We start from the raw sequence: 21,714 nt of genomic DNA on the forward strand, positions 1-21,714 counted from the left end.
CCCGGGCCCGCACCGGCCCAGGAAGGCGGCCAGGTGCCCGTCAGAGACCGGCGCGGTCCGCTCCCTTGCGGTCCTCGGAGCCAGCGAACAGCACGGCGTCCCGGGAGGAAGCGGAGCCGCTGCAGCGCCGCTGTTCAGCGCGCCCGGGTGCTGCCCGTGTTTGCTTAATGTGGCTCACAACAACCTCACTTGCTGGGTTTGCCTTGTGTGAAGAGGCGAGACGACCCGGGACGTCGTGTGTTCGAAGTCTCGGTTTTATTTTTCTTGACACCCATAAAGGACGCGCGCACCTGTCAGGGTGAATAGAGATGAGCCGGGGCGTCGGCCAGAAGCCATTTTTCGGTGCAGCTGCGGCGTGCGGGCCGCCCGGGGGGGTCCCGGGTGCGGAGGGCTCGCCCTTCCCTGCGGAGCTGCGCTGGAAGCCCCGCCTGCGACCCCGCTCAGGCGCCCCCCGCCCCGGGCGCGGACGAGCCCGCAGGGGCGCAGCTGCTGTGCCGTCACCCTGTTGGGTTTGGGTTCCGGGCGTGAGCGACTTTGCCTCCCGGCCTGCGGGGTGACGGGGTGGACTCAGCGGCTCTCTGCTCAGCCCTGCCGCTCGGTTCTGAACCAACAGGACCGTGTGGTCTCCCACCCGCCTCGTACCCAAGGCCGTCCCTGCCCCCTTGACTGGGAACAGCCGGGGTGAAGCAGGTCGCCCTGCGTCTGAGTCCTCCGGGGCCGTCGTAACAAGTACCACAAACCCTTAAACGTGTGGCCTTAAACGGTGGAGATTCACTCCCTCACGTTCGGGAGGCCGGCAGCCGGCAGCCGCGGGGTGGGCAGAGCCTCCGCGTCTCCAAAGGCTCCGGGGGAGGGCCTTCCTGCCTGTTGCGGCCTCGGCGGCGGCCGGCAGCCCCAAGCATCCCTGGGCCTGCGGACACAGCGCCCGTCTCTCCTGCCGCGTGCTCGTGGCCTCTTCCCGAGCGTCCAGGTTTCCCTCTTCTCATAGGGGTGCCAGTCATGTTGGCTTAGGGTGCACCAGATAGCACATCCCCCAGGGGAGGCGACGGAGCAGAGACAGACAGCGCCCCTGCCGTGGCGAGGGATGCGGGGCCGAGGCGGGAGGGGGGTGAGCCGAGGTGGACCCAGGGCTCCCACGGGGGCGGCGGGGGCAGGAGGGCCTCCTCTGGCCTCCTGGGCCCACCTGCCCCCTCGTCACACCAGGGCCTTTTCTGTCCCCAGGCAGCTGGTGAGACGCATGGCCTCTTTTCCCAACTTTCCAGAAGGGTCACAGGAAAACAAAAGGTCACAGCTAAGGAAACACCCCCTTCAAAAATGTGAACTTCCTCCTGTGCTTTAGGAACACGGGGCACGTCAGGCATCCAACAGCGGCGGGTCTGAAAGGCGTCAAGCCGCAGTAGCCCCGAACGTGGGGTGCCCTGTGGTGGCTGGGTAGCCGTGGGGATGGAGCCTCTGCCCAGGGGCCGCTGGGAGACGCCCCCAGGGCGGCCGATGCCCTGAGGATCCCCCCGTGGTTTTTAGAAGGCAGTTTGGGGCCGGGGTGTCGCAGCCTCCCTGTGTCTGTCTGGCAGCCCCGTGCGCGGGCGGCAACGTGGGAAGCGGGGGTCTGTGTTTTCCCCCCGTGGGGACCCTGTGGGCCTGGGGACCCAAGGAGGCTGCCAGGCACGCGCCGGCATCGACGCCCCCAGAAGCAGCGAAGGAGGCGTCCGTTTCTGTTTCTCATGTTTATACTGACCCCCACCTCCGCCCCGGGCATCGTGGGGCCGCGCCGACCCGCCCTGTGGGGGGTTTGCTGTGCAGCTCCCTCCTGGGCTCCGCAAGCGAGGCGCTTGCCGTAGAGGGAAGGGGGACAAGACCCTCTCCCCAGGCGCGGCTTCCCTGCTCCACTTTCTGCCTGGTCTCTCCTGATCCGTGTCTCAGCGTCGCCTTCCCTGCGCAGCTGCGCCGGGGACAGCTTGTCGCTGCTCCCTGGGCCTGGTTTAGTTGTGACACGTAGCCGTTTGGGCTGCTTTCTCCTTGTCGGGCTTTTGGGAGTTTCTTATTTTTTGCCGTCAAGAACAGCAGTGCTGGAAGCCCCTGTGCCCGAGTGGGCATTCTCGGGTGTTTCCTCGGTGGAGCCGGAGCCGCAGCCGGCCCGCGACCCGTGGTCCGCTGCCTCTGCGCGCCGGGGGACGGGCCGTTTGCGGGCCGCTGGTGCATGCCGCCGCCCTGGAAGGGTTTTCAGGACCGGATGTTCATTTTTGCCAGCTTCCGGATGCGCGTTTTCCTTGGAACTCTTCTCTCAGGATCCAGTGTGTGTCGCTTGGTTAACGTCTTCACGTTAACTTCGGTTTTAAAAGCGGAAGAGCCAAGGGTTGCACCCAGCACCCGCCCAGACCCCCCAGGCGTCCACAGCCTCAGTGGCTCCTTCCCCGGCAGGGCGTGGGGACGGGGCGATGCTGGCGTCCGGGGCGCGCACCCCGCAGCACCCCAGCTCGCATTGACTGGGCTGCACGACCCCCCGACCCTCCCGCGGGCAGTTCCCGCGCAGCGGGGCCCTGGGCCGGTGGGGGACCAGGGCTGGCGAGTCCACCTCCCCCGCGGCTACCTGGCTGAGCCGGCGCTTGCAGTGCCCATCCCTGCGGCCGCCTGTCCGTGGGGGCTGGAGAGCCCTCGTGCGCCCTGCGGCCCCGGGGCACCAGCCGCCTGCCCTGGCGCGTCCCCCGTGCGACCCCGAGCCTGGCAGCTCCGGTCTTCCCTCTGAATCGTGGAGTTTCATTTCTTAAAGCTGCCTGAAGCCGTCCCAGCCCAGCGCTTTACAGAGAGGTCTTTCCCAGGGAGCAGCTCTGTCTCTGTCATACGGCAGGATCGGGGCACACAAGGTGCCCTCCACCTCCCGGCCTCCGCGGCACCCCAGCCAGGCCCAAGCCCGGACCGCGACCAGAGAGGAAGAGCCGGCCCCTCCCCTGAGGGCCCTGTGGGCTGAGTCCTCGTGGGTCCAGGTGACCCCGTGCTGGGGCCCCACTTCAGCCTGGGCAGCCCCACCGTGGCCCTGTGCCCATCCTGCCTCGGGCGCCCAGCTGGCTGCGGGGGTGGGGGGGCGGTGCCAGGGACCCGGGCTTCGCGTTCGCTGCTGAGGCTGTGCTGTCGAGGTCGACGTGGGGAGCAGCAGCCCGGGCGATGGAGGCGGGATCTGCCCGTGGGAGGTCTTGGCCACAGCTCAGGCGGTCCCTGTCCACCCCTCGCCTGCCCCGTCCTCATGCAGAACCGACAGTGGGCATCGGGAACATGTCACGCTGGCGGCTGAAGCTCGGCTGGACACCAGAGCAGACGTGTGGCTCCGTTTGAACCAGAGCTTGCACCCGAGACCGCCTTCGCCCGGCCCGTTGCGCACGCAGCTCCTCACCTGGACCGGGGGCGTCTCTTGTTTTTGAGGGACTCGGCTTTTAAGAAAGAAGGACCGCCCTGGCTGGTGCGGCTCAGTGGACTGAGCACCGGCTGGCGAACCAAGGGGCCGCAGGTTCGATTCCCAGTCAGGGCATATTCCTGGGACCAGGTCCCCAGCAGGGGGCATGCGAGAGGCAGCCACACACAGATGTTTCTCTCCCTCGCATTCCCCTCCCTTCCTCCCTCTCTAAAAATAAATAAATAAAAAGCTTTTTGAAAAAGAAAGAAAGAAGGACCGATCAAAGAGTCCAGCATATTGCTTGACGTGAGCACGGGTTGCAGAATGTAACAGCGGTGCTCCCGGCTGCCGGGCTCTCTGAGCTGCTCCCACCGCTGCTCCGTGCACTGGAAAGGGTCTCCCCAAAACACTGGAAGACCGGGGGGCTCCGGGTCACTCGACTGCACTGTCCTTGTGTTCTGCTTAGATCTTTTCCTCTTGCGTGTGGAGCACACGTGCACGGAGTTCACATTTCAAGTCACGGGATAGCCCGGATTTAAAATCCCCGGACACAGCTTCTTTGCCTCGTGGAGCCTGGGAGCTGTCCGAGAAAATTTTAAAATCTTCCTAAAGCTGCCATGTGAAAAGGATCGCACGGAAGGTGTGTCGTTGCCATTCTGGGAAGCAGAAGTTGAAATCAAGGTGGGCAGGCCGCTCCCTCGAGAGCCTCGGGGACGGTCCCTTCCGCGTCTTCGGCCCCCAGTGTCCCGGCCGCTGGGTGGGTCCCGGGCGCATCCCTCCTGCTGCCTCGGTCTCCGCGAGGCTTCGGTGCGTTGGTGCTCAGGTTTCCCCTTTGTGTAGGGACGCCAGTCCTATTGGGTTATGGCCCCCTCTTCCCTGGGTTAAGTCTACAAAGACCCTCTTTCCAAATGAGGTCACACTCATAGGTGCCAGGGTTGCAGCTTCAATGTGCTTTTTTGGGGACGGGATCCAGCCCACGGCAGCGAGGACTCTGCGTCCCTCCCCTGCCCTTGCCGGGGACTGCGGCCGACCAGGCCCCCGGAGCCTTCGCGCGGTGTCAGGCCGCGAACGTCACATCGCCTGGTGGCTCGGAGCTGGGATGTCACTGGGGTGAGCAGCCGGGCGGAGGGGCGCGGGGCACGGCCTCCCCACCCCCCACCAAGCCCCTGTCCCAGGGCCAGGGATTCGCTGCCTCTTCCCGCTTCTACCAGCATGTCATGCAGGGCATTTAAAACATATTTCTTGAGTTTAAAATGTGGGCGCTCAGTATCGCAGATTTAACGGGAAAGGAGAAAAGAAAAGGTCCTCTACTGTTGGTCACCCTGAGCGTGAGGGCCGGGGCGCCCAGGCGCGGGGGAGGGGCGCCGGGGGCTTCCTGGGGGCGGAGGCAGTGTCCCGTGGGCGGGCGCCCGGCTGCGGCCGGGAACGCGGCCTTAGTGCGTCTGCTCTGCCACCGTGCGCGTCACCGGCTGAGCTAAGGGGAGCGTCACGCCGCGGAGAGCAGGCGCGGCTTGGAGACCAAAGGTCTGGCCGGGACCGGTGCCGGGGGTGGCGCCCGCTGAGGTGCAGAGGTGGCTTCTTCCCCTTTCTCCCTCCCAACCCAGAAAACAAAGAAATTCCCCCGACTGACTTCCCGCCGGTGGAAGCGAGAAACGGGAAGTTCACAGGCCGCCTCCGCCCTCCTGTCGGCCGGCACCTGAGGGGGTGCCTGGGACGCCGCGGCAGCTGCGCTGGGGTCTTCTGCGTCCCCCAAGGTGCCGGCCGACGGGGTCCCCGTCCTGGTGGCCGGTGCCCCGGGGACCCTGAGGCCCAGCGGGCGCTCCACCCGCCCAGCGCCGAGCTCCTTGCGGGCCCTTCCGCGGGCCCTGCCCCGTCTCACGGTCACTTGTCCCCCGGCACGTCCATCCCCGGACGTGGGCTCCTTGTCTCAAGGCCGTGTGGCCCACGGGCTCCGCCAGGTGGCTTTCTGGCCCCAGCGACGCTGTGGGGGGCGGGGGCGGCAGCACAGAGGCCGGGCGCCTCCCAGGGCTCGGGCATCTCCGGGGCCGCCCATTCGTACGTGTTCTTTGTGACATGTCTGCTCAAAACGGGGCCCACTTTTTAAAAAGAAATCCCACCGACCTAATCGCAAAGACTAGTTTCCGGAGCGGGGGAGGGACCCTCGGCCCCGCGCCGCCTGCTGGGGAGCCACGGCAGCGGCCTGGCCCCTGTGCCCAGGACCGGCCGCCCCCAGGGGGCGTGGGCCCCCCCAGCCGCGGGCCGTTCATCCTGTGCGGCGCCCGGGTTCCGTCTGGGACGGGGATTCCAGGTGTGTCGTGGTGATTCTGGCTGAAACCCTCCGAAGCACCTTGGGATTCGTGGGCTGTGAATACAGCAGTGGAGGGCGAGCCCACCGAGGGGCTGGGGGCCGCGGCGGCGGAGGCAACCGCAGGGCGGACGCAGCCTTCAGGGGTGCTGGCCTCGCCCGAGCGCCGCCCCAGGCACCCGGGCGCCGGGCGCGTAGCCGTGCCGCCGCGTGGCGTCTGCGTCCCTCGTGGACCGCAGGCTTCTGGGTGCATGAAGGGCCTCGGCCCCGCCCCGCAGACGCCGGCCAGGTTGTCTGTCCACAGGCCTGAGCCCACAGGTGTCCCCACGAGCGGATGCGCACCTTGTGAGCAGGTGTGTGTCCTGCGGCCCGGTGTGCGTCGCCTGGACAGGTGTGTGCCTCACGTAGTGCACGCCTCTGGGCCGGGCAGGCGCCCTGCTTCCGGGCCCTCGCGCCCTGAGCTTTTGCTTCAGTCTCGAGCGAACACGCACTCGCTCGCGCTGCGCGGCTGCTGCCCGGGTGCTTCCATTCTCAGGGTCGCAGCCGCCGCGCCGCCGTGGGGCGAGGGGTCTCCCACGGAGCGACGAAGGCAGCTGCCGTCCCCGCGTCCCCGGGACGGAGCTGGCGCGCTGTCCGCCACGGCCCATCCGCTCGGTCCCCGCCGTGCGAAGTTCCTTCTCCGCGTCTGGCCAGTCCCTCTCGCCCTGAAAACCGCGTCGTCTTCCAGGGCAGAACCTCGGTCAGGTGCGGGCCGGCTCCCTGCTGCCGACGGAGGGGCGACCTGTTTCAGCACTCGCCCGGCCCGTTGAGGTGACTTTGAAACGCAAGCCCCGTGAGGTCATCGTTCTTCTGGAAACCGTCACTGCGCTTTCTTTCCTTCTGCGCTATCTTCCTGATTCGTGAAGGGTCTCCCGACGGGCGGGTCGAGACTCCCCCATGGAGGGAATCCGGTTGCAAAATCGCCCACACTTCCTCCTGTGACGGCAGAACCCAAAGCCTTGGTTCTCCCGTCCCGTGGCCGGGAACCAGTCGGACGTAATTAGCTAAGGTGACAGCACACTGGAGTAGGTGGCCCCGAATCCCACGCGACCGCTGCGCTTATAAGAAGGGGACACGGGGACAGACGCACGCGGGGAGAGTGCCACGCAGAGGATGGGGGTGCGTCCACAAGCCAAGGCGCCCTGAGGGGTGTCGGCCACCGGCGGGCGCCGGAGAGGCAGGGACGCCCCCTCCCTCGGATTCTCCGCGGGACTGACCCTGCGACGCCCTGGCTGGGGGCTCAGGCCTCCGGACGACGAGCTACTGCTCCGGCTGCTGGCCCACGGCCCCTCGTCCCGGGGGAGCTCACGCAGGCGCAGGCGGCGAAGCGGGAGGACGAGCCACGCGGGTTGGGAGACACAGGCTGGGGACGCGGGGCCTTGAGTGGGTGACCTGGGGCGCCGGCCGCCAGCGGGAGGCGGTGTGGTGACCGGGTGGCTTGCACCCAACGCGTTGCTCGCCGGCTTCCTGTGGAAAGTCATTCTTCTCTTTCTGTTTTTAAGGATGTTCCTTCAAGGGTGAGGGGTGAGGACACAGGTTACATGCCCTAGGTTTTCCGTTTGGGTAAGAAATTTGCTTCGACTCCTGATGGGCGCCTTCCCTGTTTCTGGGATATATGCTTTTTGTGTGGAGGGTTCGCGGTGTTGGGGGGACTCTGTCCCAAAATCTGTGTCCCGGCCTTGAACCAGGAGCTCCCTCTCCTTCCCGAGCGTGGCCGGGCCCCCCCACCCCCGTCCCCTGGGCCCCGGGCTCTGCTCCGCGGACTCGCCGCCGACCACCGGGCGCGCCGGGCCAACCGCGTGTGGGTAACTGTCCCGTCTTGTCCCCACAGGGCCTGTAGAAGAGGCAGCACCCGGCTTCCCGATGAACAACCGGAAGGAAGATATGGAAATCGCGTCCCACTACCGGCACCTGCTGCGTGAGCTGGACCAGCAGAGGCAGCACGGCGTCCTGTGTGACGTGTGTGTCGTGGTGGAGGGCAAGGTCTTCAAGGCGCACAAGAACGTGCTGCTCGGCAGCAGCCGCTACTTCAAGACGCTGTACTGCCAGGTGCAGAAGACGTCCGAGCCGGCCACGGTCACGCACCTGGACATCGTCACGGCCCAGGGCTTCAAGGCCATCATCGACTTCATGTACTCCGCCCACCTGGCCCTCACCAGCCGCAACGTCATCGAGGTGATGTCCGCGGCCAGCTTCCTGCAGATGACGGACATCGTGCAGGCCTGCCACGACTTCATCAAGGCCGCCCTGGACATCAGCATCAAGCCGGACGCCTCGGACGAGCTCTCGGAGTTCGAGGTGGGCGCCCCGCCGGGCAGCGGCGCGGACGCGCTCATCTCCGCCGTCATGGCCGGGAGGAGCATCTCCCCGTGGCTGGCGCGGCGCGCGAGCCCCACCAACTCTTCCGGAGACTCGGCCATCGCCAGCTGCCACGAGGGAGGGAGCAGCTACGGCAAAGAGGACCAGGAGCCCAAGGCCGACGGCTCGGACGACCTGTCCTCGCAGTCGCTGTGGCCGGGCGACGTGGGCTACGGGCCGCTGCGCATCAAGGAGGAGCAGGCCTCCCCGCCCCCCTACGGGGGCGGCGAGCCGGCCGCGGCCCAGGACGGGGCGCCCCAGCACGCCTTCCCCGAGCAGGCCGGCGGGGACGGCTGGCAGCCCACAGGCCGGAGGAAGAACCGGAAAAACAAGGAGACCGTCCGGCACATCACGCAGCAGGTGGAGGACGAGAGCCGGGCCGGCTCCCCGGTGCCGTCCTTCCTGCCGACCTCCGGGTGGCCGTTCAGCATCCGCGACTCAAGTAAGCCCTCCCTCGGTTCCAGGCGGGGCTCAGGCGCTGCATGCGGGCCCGTGGCGGTGCGTGATGCTGACGGAGCCACCGGCGCCCGGGCTCGCTCCGGGGCTTTCCCTGGCGTTTCTGTCTCGGGCCGCTGGGCTCACCACCCAGTGCAGGGCTGGCGGCTTGGCTGCTTCTCACCCTATGGAGGATACTTTGTATCTGTCTCTCAGAGGAGTAAACAGCCAAGTCAATGTTCACTGCCTGTCAGGTGCTCCTTCTGGCAGTTACGAGGGTCAGGCCGAGCCTTTCTTAGTGGCAGACGGGCGCCGGGCGCCCGGGGGCTCCTGGGGCTGTGGGTGGGGCTCAGGGACCGCCCAGCATTGGTCCAGTTCGGGACGGAGGCTGCTCAGCAAGTGTCCGCCGTGGAGGGTCCTGTCCAGAGGGAAGGTAGGAAGTCAACCGAGTGGGTGCACAGAGGTGGACGGAAGGCAGCAAACCGTGGGGCGATGGAAAGTGTCACAAGTACGAAACGCCCTGCGCCCGTGGGGGTCCCCGCTGCCCTGCCCGGAAAGCGTCCCGGGGCCCCTGGGGAGCCCCGTTCCCGCTCCCCTCAGTAGAAGGAGCACCCCCGTCCCCCTGCACTGTCATAAAACACACACACACACCTCTTCAGCCACTTTTAAGTGCATGATTCATTGGCATTAGATGTGTTCTAGCTGTTGTGGGGCCTCTCTCCCCCGTTGCCGAAACTTCCTCTTTATCCCCAAGTTGCAACTCTGTATCCATCGCACAGCAGCCCAGGAGACACTGTAGCCGGGAGTATCCATTCCCCTCTTCTCGTTACTGTGTGTCTGCTGCATGTTTGTGGTTGACCAGGGCTCAGCCTGGCGGCTGGGCGGGGCGTCCTGAGGCCCAGGCGTCTGCCCGCTGGTGACCCCAGACCTGGCAAATGCCCCCGACAGGCAGCCCCCCAGAACCTTTGGGGTTGAACTGAGTCAGAAGAAGGCTGGGCGTCTGAGCTGAGAGCGCCTGTCCCCCTGCTGGCTGTCAGTGGTGTCCCTACCGGCTCCTAACTGTGACGAGAGCCCGACACGCCGCCATCCGCGGTGGACGACCAGGACAGAGGCTCTGTGCTGCCGAGGCTGCTGCGGCGGTCGGTGGAGAGGGGCCCTCACCGCTGTCCGGGGCGGCCCGTCTCCCGCGGGCGGTGACACTGGGGGCCGGAGACGGGAGAGTCCGTCGACGCACTGAGAAACGGCAGCGTCCTTGAGCCGTGGGTTTGCTGTTTTACACGCACTTGTCGAGCAGAAGGTGTTTTTAGAATCCAACAAGTGATTTCTGCTGCGTGCTCTTGCGAACGTCTTAAATCCTTGGGGTTTCCAAGGAAACCGTGAGCCGCTCCCACCCGACTGTTCTGAGTTGCTAAGACAAGGGCGCGAGGTTGGGCGCTCGCGTGGGACGGTCTGCCTGCTCACGCCGCCCGCCCTGGCCCTGGGCCGGGGCTCGGGAGCGCAGGCTGGGCTCCGCACTGGGGGGCACTGGGCTTTCGCGGAGGATCTATTGCATCTCAGAGAACAGGGTTGTTTTCTTCCCAGCCCGCGTATGGGCGGGGGAGGCCCTTCCCCAAGGGGAACCCATCACGGGGCTACCGCACGTGGTTTGGGGCACAGACGGGGTCTCCGGCGTCCGGTCCTGCAGGCGCCCGCCCACTCTGACCCCTCTGCGTCCCGCCTCCGCCGTGGTGCCAGGGCGCCTGTCCGCGATCGGAGTGATTTTTTCCTGAGCTAAACACCCAGTGCATCCTCACCTGGCAGCTTCCACGGAAACGTCCACAGGGAACACGATCCATCACAGCGTCCGCCTGTGGGACAGGCGTGGGAAGAAGTCGCGTTGAAACGTGCAGGGCGTGCGCCTACGGTGACGGCCTGTGGCCTGGGTGGGCAGACCTCCTGCCAGGCCTGCGCGCCCCTCGCCCGCCCCCGCGCCAGCCTCGCCCGGCTGTGATCCTGCAGGCGGCCTCGGGCCTGCGAGGTGGCGGTTCGTGCCGACTGGCTCAGGAGGAGCCCGGGAGCCTCGGGCGGACGGACCCCGAGCCGCTGGCACCGGTGTGTCCTTCGCAGGGAGGTGGGGTTGGGTGGGCGCACGAGAACTGAGACCACGGCACAGTGGGAGTGTCGTGAATGCTGGGGACCCAGAGAACAGCCACAGGTGGGCGGCGGCGGCTCCTCCCACCGGGCAGCCTCTCCCCTGCTCCGGGCGGGGACGGTGGCTCAGCGGCCCTTCTCAGCTGAGCCGGAGGGTCCTGGCCCCTCGGAGCACGTCCCTGGGGCCGAGGCAAGAGTTGGTCCGAAGTGGGTGGCCTCCCTCTCGGGCCGTCTGCCGGCCGCCACACCTGCCTGCAAGCGCTGTCCTGGGCCGCCTGGGACACAGAAGGGGACTTGCTCGGAGGAGCTGGAACCTCGGTTCCACGACGCGATCGGAGACGGGTGGCAGGCTGACGCCCAGGGCCGCAGGCCTCCGGGCGCTCGGGGAGGCGGCGAAGCGGCTCCGGCCACTTTCGGGCGAGCTTCCCTCCCCGCCGCCCGCCCCCGACTGTCCTTCAAGCCGTTCGATCATCTCTGTTGAGGAGAATCATCTCGCTTAGTGTGATACCGTATTTGGGGGGAAGCGGGGCTGAATGAAAACAACCCTGTGTGGCCCAGGCGGGTGCCGGCCCAAGACACGGGCCCCCACTCACCTGTTCCTCCCTCCTGAGCCCTCAACTGCCCCCGCCCCCATGCACGTCCCTGCTTCAGGTGCGAGCGGGGACCCGGGCTCTGTCTTGGTGACCACGAACCCGCTGCTGGCAGCAGCGCCCCTGGGAGGGGCGGCCAGGGGCGCAGAGTTCAGGGGCGGACAGCGCAGAGGGCGAGAGTGAGTGTCTGGCTGGGGGAGGGTCGCACCATGTGACCTTCTGCGCCCGAGCCTCCGTGGACGAGGCCATGCTCGCCCTCGGTTGCGCTGAGCGGCCGGTGGAGCGGCCGTTCCCGCTCGGGGCGCCGGGAGAAACTGGGGGTCCCCGCCACCGCGCCCGCCCAGAGGAAGCCCCGAGGAAGAGCTGGAGCGTGTTCTGGGGCGACGAAGCACAGGCCGCGGGCAGGCCAGGCGGGGGGCCGCGCTGCGGGAGCCGGCCAGGGCGGTGCCGGTGTCCCTGGGTCACACCTTGTGGATCGTGGTGCGTGTTCTGTTGCCTGGACGCACCGGTGTGTGTTGGTCCGGCCTCGTGTCGGTTGCCTCGGAGCCGCGGCCGGGCTGCTGTTGTGAATGAAGCTTCTGTGTCCGCTGCTGGCCAGGCTGTTCTGCGGACGCGCGTTCCCATCTCTCCTGAGTAAACACCAGGGAGCAGCGGGTCCGGGCCAGACATTCCCTGCGTGGCTGCCCCCTGCCCCTCACGGGAGTGCGAGGGGCTCAGGGCCACGGCCCCGCATGCCCCGCCGCTGTGCCTGTGGGGCCGGGGGGAGGCCGTTCCCACTGCCAGCGGCGTTCCCTCCTGCCCCCAGGCAGCCCCCGACCCCATCCCGCCGCACCCCCAGGCGGCCCCTCCGGGCTCACCCTCCGCCCAGAGAGCCTCCTTGTGAGGCGACTGTTGATTAATAATCAACGGTGTGTTTTTAAATTTTGTATTTATTGATTTGAACCCAAAGCCTTGGTGCATCGGGGCGACGCTCGAACCCACGGAGCCGCCAGCCGGGGCTACGTTAGTCACCGACCCTGCAGGATAGCAGAGAGCGACCCGCGTGCCTTCCGCGGCTCCGCCCACGGCCTCACCTCGCACAGGACAGTCAGAGCCACGCCCAGGGGGTCGGTGGCGGCACAGCCCGCGTGTGACCACCCGCCCAGCCGCGCTGGGGTGCCACGGGCCTGCCTCTGTGCCTGTGATGTTCACTGTGTGTCCGAGTGCCATCGGTGCCGCCGTGGCCTCGCTGAGTCCTCCTGTTGCTGCCAAATGCTGTTCGGTTCCGTGGCCGCGGCACAACTCCCTTGTTCGTTCCGCTGTGGACGGGCATTTGGCTGCGTGAGAGATTTTTGGCCATGACGCGTCCCGTGAGGCCGCTCGCCTGTCTCTCCTCCCGAGGTGCCTGCTGGGGGGTGGGGTCCGGTCTGTGTGTCGCCGCTGAGCGCCTGTGTGGCGCACCCGAGGGCTGCGGCCACGGTGACGGGCGTCTGCTTGCGCGGGTCGGCCGTGGACCCCGCCCCTTCGGGGCGTGTGCTCGAGGCTCTGCCCGCTGGTCATCGCCGGGCGAGTGCGCTTCCTCTGTTCTGATTACATGTCCTTCCTCACACGTGTGCTGCGCGAACACTTCCTCCCGGCCTTTGGCTCCTGGTTGATTTAGCGCTGCCTGTCCGGCTCGGGCGCGTTTTCTGGCAGGGCGTGTGCTTCCTGGGTCTCATCTAAGGCTCCTCTTCGCTGAGGCCCCATAGGTTTCTCCTGGGAGTCTTCCCTGGCAGTTTGTAGGTGTAGGTTTAGCGCGGGACCCGAGAGCCGTGGGCCCGGGGCGCGGTCGGGGGAGGGGGCCTGGAGCCGCCTGACCCGAGCGCCCGAGCTGGGGACCCCGCGCCGCTCACGGTGAGCAGGGGCCTCTCTGTCAAGGGACAAGCGTGGCTCGTACGCTGGGAAATTCAAAATGGCGCCACAGGTGAGCGTTGACTTCGAAGTGTGAAATAAAAGCACGGATTCGGACTCAGCTTCGCGGCTGCGGGCGGACGCCTTCCCCGGGGAGAAGCCGTCAGCCGGGGCAGCCACCCCTCCTCTGCCCCAAGGCCTCCTGAGGCTGCGAAGAGCCCGGGCCCCTGTTTGGTGGTTTTTTCTTTCTTTCCCTTCCTTCCTTTTTCATTTCATTCATTCATTCGAAAGCGTTTACCAGGGCAACACAGTGTCCCTGCGGCCGATGGATAAACAAGCTGTGGTTCATTCAAACAGCGAGACTCTTGCCGTCCGAAGGAAAGAGACTCTGAAGCCTGCATGCGGATGAGCCTCGAGGACACTGTGCTCCGTGGCAGGAAGGACGCAGGCTGCGCAGCGCAGGCCGTGACGCAGCGGCACGGGGCCCTGAGGCAGCCAAAGCCGCGGAGGCAGAGGAGGAGGCCGGCGCCGGGGCGGGGAGGGGGGGGCTGCGTGCTGAGGGGACAGAGCGTCCGTTTTCTAAGAGGAGAGAGTCCCGGGCGGGGCGGGGGTGCCGGGGGCCAACAGTGGGGGCGTGCTCGGTGCCGCGGGGCCGTGCTCCGCAGACGGTGCCAGGGCTAAAGTTTATAGATTTCACCTTAAAAACGGACAGAAAATGACACGGTCCAGGCCCTTGGTGCCCAGGGGTCGCCCCACCCGGCGAGTGTCCTGGGAGGCAGACGTCCAGCGTGCGGCTGGGGCAGCGTGTCGGGGGCCGGAATAACACGGGCCAGGGGCTGAGGTGCCACGCCAACTCCCTGAGCACGCATGTGCACACGTGTGTGGCACTTCCGGGTGAAGGGAACACCCCGAGTTGCTGAGTTACCAACGAGCCTGTGGGCCCCACCCGCATGTGATCCAGACGCGGGGCCGAGCGTGCAGCCTGCTCACTCATGGGGATTTTCAGGAGGCGGCGCCTGGGCGGGACCCCCTGGCGCTCCGGCCCCCGGACGGGGTGTGCAGTTCAGCCCTGCCTGTCCCCGCGGGACGGACGCAGGCCGTGCGTGGGGGCCACGGGGGCGAGGCGGCCACAGCCGCTGGTTGAGCCGGTTGAGCGGCCTGCCTGCAGTTCCTCGGAGGGACCTACGGGGACGTTGCCCCTGACACGCAGAGCCACCCTCGTCCCCAGCTGGCCCTCCGCTTCGCGCGTTTCCCGTGTCGCCGACAGCGTCTTCCTAGGTCACCGCACCTGCGTTTGCCACAGAGAACTGTTCACAGGCCAAACACGGGAGGATACGCCAATGGTCACACCTTTTGGCGTCCAACCTTTCGGCGACTCTGGGCCACGGTGGAAGAAGAAGAGTCGCCTTGGGCCACATATCAAATACGTTGTAACACGGAATCACAAAAAAAAACTCCTCGATGTTAAGTAAATGCACGCTTTTGGGTTGGGCCGTGCGCACAGCCGTCCTGGGCCGCGTGTGACCCAGGGGCCACAGGCGGACGTCCCTGCCCCAAAGAGTCTCCCTTGTCACGTGTTGCCTTGGATCGACGCCAGCCCCCCCACAAAGACGCACGGGTGCCGTCAGCAGTCACGTGGGTCAGAGGGCCGGGCTGCCCCCCCACGTCGGAGGCTGTCATCCTTGCCTCGTGATGGTGGTGTTCTTCGGGGGCGGGGGGCGTGTTTGCCCCGCATCTACGGCCGAGCGACCTGGAGCTGCGGGTCCGAGCCCAGCCCTCCCGCCCGGCCCCCTGGGCTGTGGCTGTGACTCCCCGCCGCCCAGGGGGCCCCGGGAGGTGGGCACTGGAAGGGAAAACACCACCTGAGGTCACTTCGACCCGTAACTAACCGAGGCCGCTAAAGAAAAGCCACCGCGGGCGGCCGCCCTGGGACGGCCGCTCCGCCTGCAGTGCCCGGTGGTTCCGAGGGCCCAGCTCTGCCAGGACAGGGGCCCCGCGGCGGCCCCCAGCGTCCTGTTCCCAGGGCGTCACACGCGGGCCGCAGACCCGCACCGCCTTCCACTTCCCATTCTGCTTGGAGAATTTCACTTTTGACGTCGCTGCCTTGAATTCCTCTTTCGGAGCCCGAGCTGTGGTCTGGGGCGACCCGGGCAGGCCAGGCACCCCCGTGGCGACGGTCTGGGCGCCTGCGTCCTGCCCGCGGCAGCCCGGGCCCCGCCCTCCTGTCCCCACGGCCGCGCCCGCGGCCCCTCGGGCGGGTCCTCACCACCAGACGCTCTTCCTCGGGACGCTTCCGCTCTGTGTCCTCATTTGAAGGACAGTGCGTCCTGGAAGGACCCACGCTGCCCCCAAGTCCAGAAGTCAGCGTCAGGGCAGACGCGGCCGCGGGGCAGCGCCTGGTGGCGGGGCCCGGAGGCTGGCGGCCGCGCGTCTCTGAGTCCGTGAAACACGGGGCGCGGGCAGACGTCTCGCTTGGCGTTGCGGCATCCCCAGCCTTCAGAGCGGACCGCTGCTCCGAGGTTCCGCTGGGTCTGCGTCACCGTACGGCAGGACAAGGTGCCGAGGATATTCCTTCCAGGTGCGGGAGGACACCAGGGCTCCAGAAACGCAGCCTCAGAGGGTAGGCGTTTCGCGGGGGGAAGGCAGACGCCGGGATGTGCCCCCGCGTTGTGGGGCGACACTGTGCTTCCGGCGGCCGGTGCCCACACCGCGCCCCCCCCGGAGGCGGCGGAAGTGCTGGCGCGCTGCTCTGCACTCGGCGGTGTCGCGGGTGGCTGGACAGTGTCCTGGGGGCGACAGCCCGCAGAGTCACAGCAGCCTGAGGGCCTGGGCCGCCCTCGCTTCCTTCCTGCGCGGAGAGTCTCGAAATGACCTGCGTGTCTGTTTCCTCCCCCAGGTTCCGACCTGACCGTCACCGAGGCCGGCGGCTCTGACAGCCGAGGGGAGCGGGCGGACCTCTACAGCCATGTGGACGAGGGCCTCCTGGGGGCCGAGGCCGGCTACCTGGGCCCGCCCCTCACCCCCGAGAAGGACGAGGCCCTGCAGCAGGCCACCGCCGTGGCCAACCTGCGGGCGGCGCTCATGAGCAAGAACAGCCTGCTGTCGCTGAAGGCCGACGCGCTGGGGGACGACAGCTCCCTGCTGCTGGAGTACCTGCCCAAGGGCACCCACTCCCTGTCCCGTAAGTGCCCGCCCGCGGCCGCTGCGCCCTGACGCTGAGTGTTGAGAGGAGCGGCCGGCTGCAGGCCCAGGAGGCGGCGGGGGCGGGCGCTGCGCCTGGCTGTGGGCCGTGGTGCCCTACGACCCCTGAGGTGTGTCAGGGAGGTCGTGTGGTTGTCAGGACCACGGGGCGGGCAGCGTGTGCCCCTTCGGACCTCAAACCCGCTGGAGCTCAGAGGCTCGGGACGGGGCGCCTGTGTGGGCCCGGCCGGCGGGCCCGGGGGGCGGGCTCGGGCCACCTCGGCCAGCGCCGCCCCGACCTCCGCGCCGAGGCTCCCTCCAGGGGCAGAGCTGGGAGGGAGCTGAGGCCGGGGCGTGTCTCCTGGCTCTGCCTTCACCAGATGATGCTGGTTGCCCGTGAGTCGTGGAAAGGGGGTCGGACGTGGTGTTTACAGCGCAAGCACCTCCCATCCCGAGCCGCGGGCCACTTCCCCGTCACGGGCGCTCTGAAGAGCGGCTGTGGGGACGCTGGTGGCCGCTGCCCATGGGCGGCAAAGAGCGGTCACCAGGGGGAAACACCGGGTCTGGCTGGTGCCCCGCGCACTGTGGGCGAGCGGGGGTGGGGGCCCTGGTTCTCTGTGGGGGAGGGGGCACACCCCACACAGGAGGCGAGGCGCGTGGGGACAGCGGGCGGCGCCACACCCGGTGGCCCTGGGGCCCGAGTGTGTTGGGAGCGGGGCCTGAGTGACAGGGTGGGGAGGGGTCCTCGGCCCCAAGGCAGGAAGGGAGAGCTGCCAGCGTCCTGGGCACTGGGGGCTGCGGACACGGATCTGTGTTCTCATCTTTACTTTAAAATCCAACATTTTTATAACTTCTCATGAGCACTAACGTGCTTCAGCTTTCGTGTGGGAGTGATGAAGACAGCGACGGCCAGTAAAGACGGAACCTGGAACTGCCGCGCACGCTCCCCTTGTTGTGCTGAATCGGGGGCCGTTGCCGGGGCGACGCAGGGTTGGTGCACGGGGCGGGGCTGGGGCCGCCCGAGCGCTGGGCGTCGGGCAAGGCTCCAGTCGCACGTTCAGGCCTCATTTTGTGCATCAGAAACTCGGGGGCAGCGTCTCTCACCCAGTTATTGCGAGTTTAAGGCAGAGCAGCCGCAGCTGGTACGGCTCCGTGGACTGGGCACCGGCCTGCGAACCACAGGGTCGCCGGTTCGATCCCCAGTCAGGGCACCTGCCTGGGCTGCGGGCCAGGTCCCCAGCAGGGGGCGCGCGAGAGGCAACTACACGTTGATGTTTCTCCCCCTCTCTCCTTTCCCTTCTCTGTAAAAATAAATAAATAAATTCTTAAAAAAAAACAAAACAACAACAGTGTTTGCAAAACAGCAAACACCTCAGCCAAGTGGGCAATCAGCACGGGGTGTCGGTCCTGCCCACTCCCAGATGAAGGCAGTGACTGGACAGAAACCACCGGCCTTGTGCGGATCCTGGGACAGTTAAAGGAGGTGGTCCCAGGGCACGTGGGCGTCTGGGATTTACAATCGGCAGGTCCGGCGGCCGGACACGCAGCTGAGGGGCAAGCAGACAGGTTTTGTGGGGGACAAAGAGCAGACTGCGATGTCACTGGACACGGTGGCTGTGGCGAGGTCCGGCCTCCAGTGCCCTCTGCTGTCCCGGCTCCTCAGCGTGTTCCCCTGGCCTGGACCCCATCCTGTCTCCTCCCCAAGGGCCTCCGCACAGGCTCCGACGGTGGCGGCAGTCTGTGCTGCCCCCACGTGGCTGGTCTGTCCTCGCCGCTGAGAATGCCACTCGCCCCCTGTGTGGGCCTTGCTGCGTCTCTGCCGGGCCAGGCCGAGGGTCCGCCAGCCCCCACACGCCCGTTTCACCACCTGCGACCAGGCAGGGCGACCGCGGGGCTGGCCTGCCTGCAGGGCCCCAGGAGAGGAGGCCCGTCCGGGAGCCACTGCGGCCGAGCTCGGTCAGGCCGCGCGCGGGTGGAGGACCGTCTCCTGGTGTTTTTAGAGGCACCGGGGCCTTTGCCAGGGTCGACGGACGCTGGCACTTGCAACGATTTCTTGCGAGAGGGCGTTTGAGAAAGAGCCAGCCTGACCTCGTGACGTGTTGCGACTTTCTGGGTGACAGTCCTGTGGGAAAGAGACCCGCACCCCGGACAAGTCACCCATGGAGACCGTGGCACCTGTGGCTGTCGGGACCTGGAGAGAAGCCCACAGCGCCCACTGCAGTGAGATCCCGGCTTCGCTCGCCACACACGCGCTCCGCTCGCCACAGGACGGTCGAGGTTGGCGCTTCCGGAACCCGCTCAGCGCCACCCACGGCTGCTGGTCCCGCAGCCGAGAGTCGCGTCCCGTGCTCCCCGGGCCTGGCGCCAGCCCGCGCCCCAGCGGGGGACGGGGCCGCAGAGTGTTCGCTCCACTGTCGCTCGGCCCAGTGCGCAGGCCGGGGACAGCCAGCCCGCTGCCCACGCCCGGCGCGGCCCCGGCGCGGCGTCCTGCCTGTGAGCGCCTGGCCCGGGGAACGGGCGGAGCCCTCCGCTCGCTCGGAGCCGCTTTCGCAACAGTTGTTTCACTCTCACGGCGACAGGCTGTAAGAAGTTAAATTGGTTCTCGTACTTAAACGAAACTACTTCCCTGAGGAATTTTTGTCCAGGGAGAGGCGTCCGACTCGGGAAGCCGAGGGTTCCGGACGCCAGGCCGCACTGACCCGCGGCGACGTGGGGCCCCGGACCGGCCCTCCCTGCCTCTCCTCGGAAGCAGAGCCCGGCAGCTCCTCTCTGTCCCCCTGAGGAAAACCAAGCCTTGGAGGGGAGCTGGGCCACAAACTCCAGGCTCGAGATGGACGGGACACTGTGCCCCTGCGGCCCTTTCTGACAGGACGCATCGGGGACGCACTGGTGTTCTCGGAACGCGGACCTTTCTCCTGGGCATCCGTTCCCGAGACTTCGCCGCAGCCTTCCTTTCCAGATGCGTGACCGGTCCCCCTGGTGGCGGCCGGACTGGGACCGGCGAGTCCAAGGGGCGAAGCCTCCTGCTCTGACAGTGCTCTTGGTTTCGTCCTGTCCTGGCGGCGTATGACTGGCCTGTCTCTCGTTGTTGGTCGACCTCTCCCGGGACCTGGAGACCCGGGCTGAGGCGTGGGACCTCCCCGGACTTGGCTGCAGCCAGCGCCTGGGGGGCTTTGCGAGGGGCCGGCGCCAGGCACAGAGCCCTTGGGCCCGGCCAGCTTTACCCTGAGGTCAGCGCAGGACCCACAAGGAAAACGCGCCGTGGAAACAGGCGCCTCCGCCCCGGCTGGGCCTGAGGTGCAGGTCCCGGTGGCCGCGGGCCGATGGGACTGGGCCTAGGCGTCTATTTGTGCCTTTAAAGCGGTCACTCCAAGCCCACACAGGTGGCCGGGGGAGACCTCTCGGCGCCCACCCGGTAGGCAGGGCGCCCGCAGCCTCCAGGCGACAGTCAGGAAGGGTTTGTGCCGACATGTGGAGCCGCGCGGCAGCCGAGGGGCAGGGAACCCAACCCACGGGGAGAGGAGCCAAACGGCTCCAACTCTGTTACTTTCTAGAAAGATCCAAGGACGGAGCCCGGGGCCGCACCCTCGCACGCGAGCCCCACAGCGTTTCTCTCCGAGCACGAAGGACAGACCCCGCGGGAGACCCGCCCAGACTGCGTGCCGGCGCCCTGGCTGCTGCCGCTCTCTGGTCTCTCGCTCTTCCGCTCACCACGCGGAGCAGCGGGCTTGGCCTTGGCCGGCCGGAGGGAGGGAGCAGGCGGCCGGAGCGCACGGCGGCGGGGGCGGTGGGCTCCGGGGCCAGCCCCACCCCCGTTCCCAGGCCTGCTCGGCGGCGCCTCGCCCGCCCGCCCCGGGTGCTTGCCAAGGCCGCCGGGCCCCCGAGTCCCCCGGAGCTAAAAGGCGGGTCGGCCGGCGCCCCGCGCCCTTCCCAAGGCCCCGGTTGGGTCAGCGCCCTCGGCACCGAACGTCGCGGCTAGAGACGTCCTTTTCTCTCTTCGCTGTCACGTGGGGTCTTGGCGCCGTGCGGTCGCTGTGGCAGGAGCAGCCTGTGCGCGTGGATTCCTGGCTGCCCGCCTGTCAGCTCTGAGTTAACGGAGGGCCGGGCGGCTGGGGACGTTGCCCCCGGGGCCGCGGGCGCGGGATGGGGCCGCGGGCAGACCTGAATTCTGGAGCGTCTCTCTGCACCGCGGGGCTGAAGGGCTTTGGTTACGTTTTCAAGACAATTACCAAATATTAGACAGGTCCCGCTGCACCTAAAAGGAGCAGGCCTGTGCGGGACGCTACAACGAAGAGGGAGGTAAGGAACATTCTTAGGATGAACCGCTGTTCGGTTCTGTCCCTGTGTCCAACGTCCTGTCCCTCAGGGCTGAGCGGCCACCCCGCGTCCGCGGTTTCCCGTGGCGGCGTCCGACTCCACCATGAGAATTTCCCATCTCCTCCTTGCGGTGAGTTTTTCACTGAAACGTTGGTGCTCAGGGGTTGATTTCAAGAGTCGTGTTGTTTTTTAATTACGGAAATGTAACCCCGATGTTTCTCCAACATCGAGCGAGCACTTCGGTGACGAAGGGCTGGCCCCTCACGTAGGGCCCCTCCCTGCCGGAGGCACTGCCGCTTCGTCTCGACGTTCGTTTGGGGCTTCTCAGCGTATCGGCCATTTTCACAAAATGTGGACGGGAGGCCTCGTGCACTTGGGTGCGCGCTGTGGGCCTATGTGGGGGGTAGGGAAGCCTCCTCCACACCCTTGCGGGTGCTAATTCACTAACTTCAACTGCATTTAAAACCAAGAATTCCGTTTTGATCCCGGTCAGTTTTAGCAGCCGCGTAGAACTCGGGTGTGAAAGAAAGCACATTCGTTTATTTTGAAGGGAGCTCTCTGAAGCTCCCGCTTCGTGATGACGCTTTTGTGCTGGGCTTACCCTCCGGGCAGCTCCCGCTCCCATGCGCACACGTGCACAGCCCTGGGGAGCCGCCCGCACAGGCGGGACCCGCAGCATGGCCGCCGCCGGCGACGAGCTGTATTCTCACCCCGGAGCTTCCTCGGGCACAGCTCCCAAGCGCTGGGCAGGGAACAGGCCGAGCCGAGAGGAGCAGTGTTTTGTGCCAAGGAAGTGGCCACAGTCGCCACGCAGCAGAGTCGATGACGTCATAGTCACCAGAGGGGGACCGGAAGACACCCGTGACCAACGCGCTCACGGAACCGTCAGCGGACAAAACAGATCAAAAGAGGGAGCATTGCAAGAGGCTTGGAATCCCTAGAAAAGAGTGACGTGAACAGTCTGAAACTGAAAACGCAACACCCGAAACGAAGAAGAATCCCTTGGGGCACGTCGATAGCAGCGTAGAGACGGCGTGAGACGGGCCGAGGGACGTGGGAGGCGGAGCAAAGGGAACCCCTGCGCCCCGGCTCAGAGGGGGAGAAGG

The 21,714-nt window shown here is 67.0% G+C and overlaps 1 protein-coding gene across 1 annotated transcript in view; it reads left to right on the top strand.

The window, feature by feature from the left end:
- Positions 1-21,714, top strand: part of ZBTB46 (zinc finger and BTB domain containing 46) — a 34,101-nt gene that overhangs the window by 6,793 nt on the left and 5,594 nt on the right. The window contains exons 2-3 of the mRNA XM_054577515.1: positions 7,561-8,529; positions 16,008-16,292. Of these exons, the coding sequence (XP_054433490.1) occupies positions 7,593-8,529; positions 16,008-16,292 (1,222 nt within the window). The 5' untranslated portion in view covers positions 7,561-7,592. The remainder of the gene's footprint in view (positions 1-7,560; positions 8,530-16,007; positions 16,293-21,714) is intronic.

This window comes from Pteronotus mesoamericanus, unplaced genomic scaffold, assembly GCF_021234165.1.
Source record: "Pteronotus mesoamericanus isolate MK-2021 breed Mesoamerican mustached bat unplaced genomic scaffold, CSHL_Meso_final contig_436, whole genome shotgun sequence".
Classification (NCBI taxonomy): domain Eukaryota; kingdom Metazoa; phylum Chordata; class Mammalia; order Chiroptera; family Mormoopidae; genus Pteronotus; species Pteronotus mesoamericanus.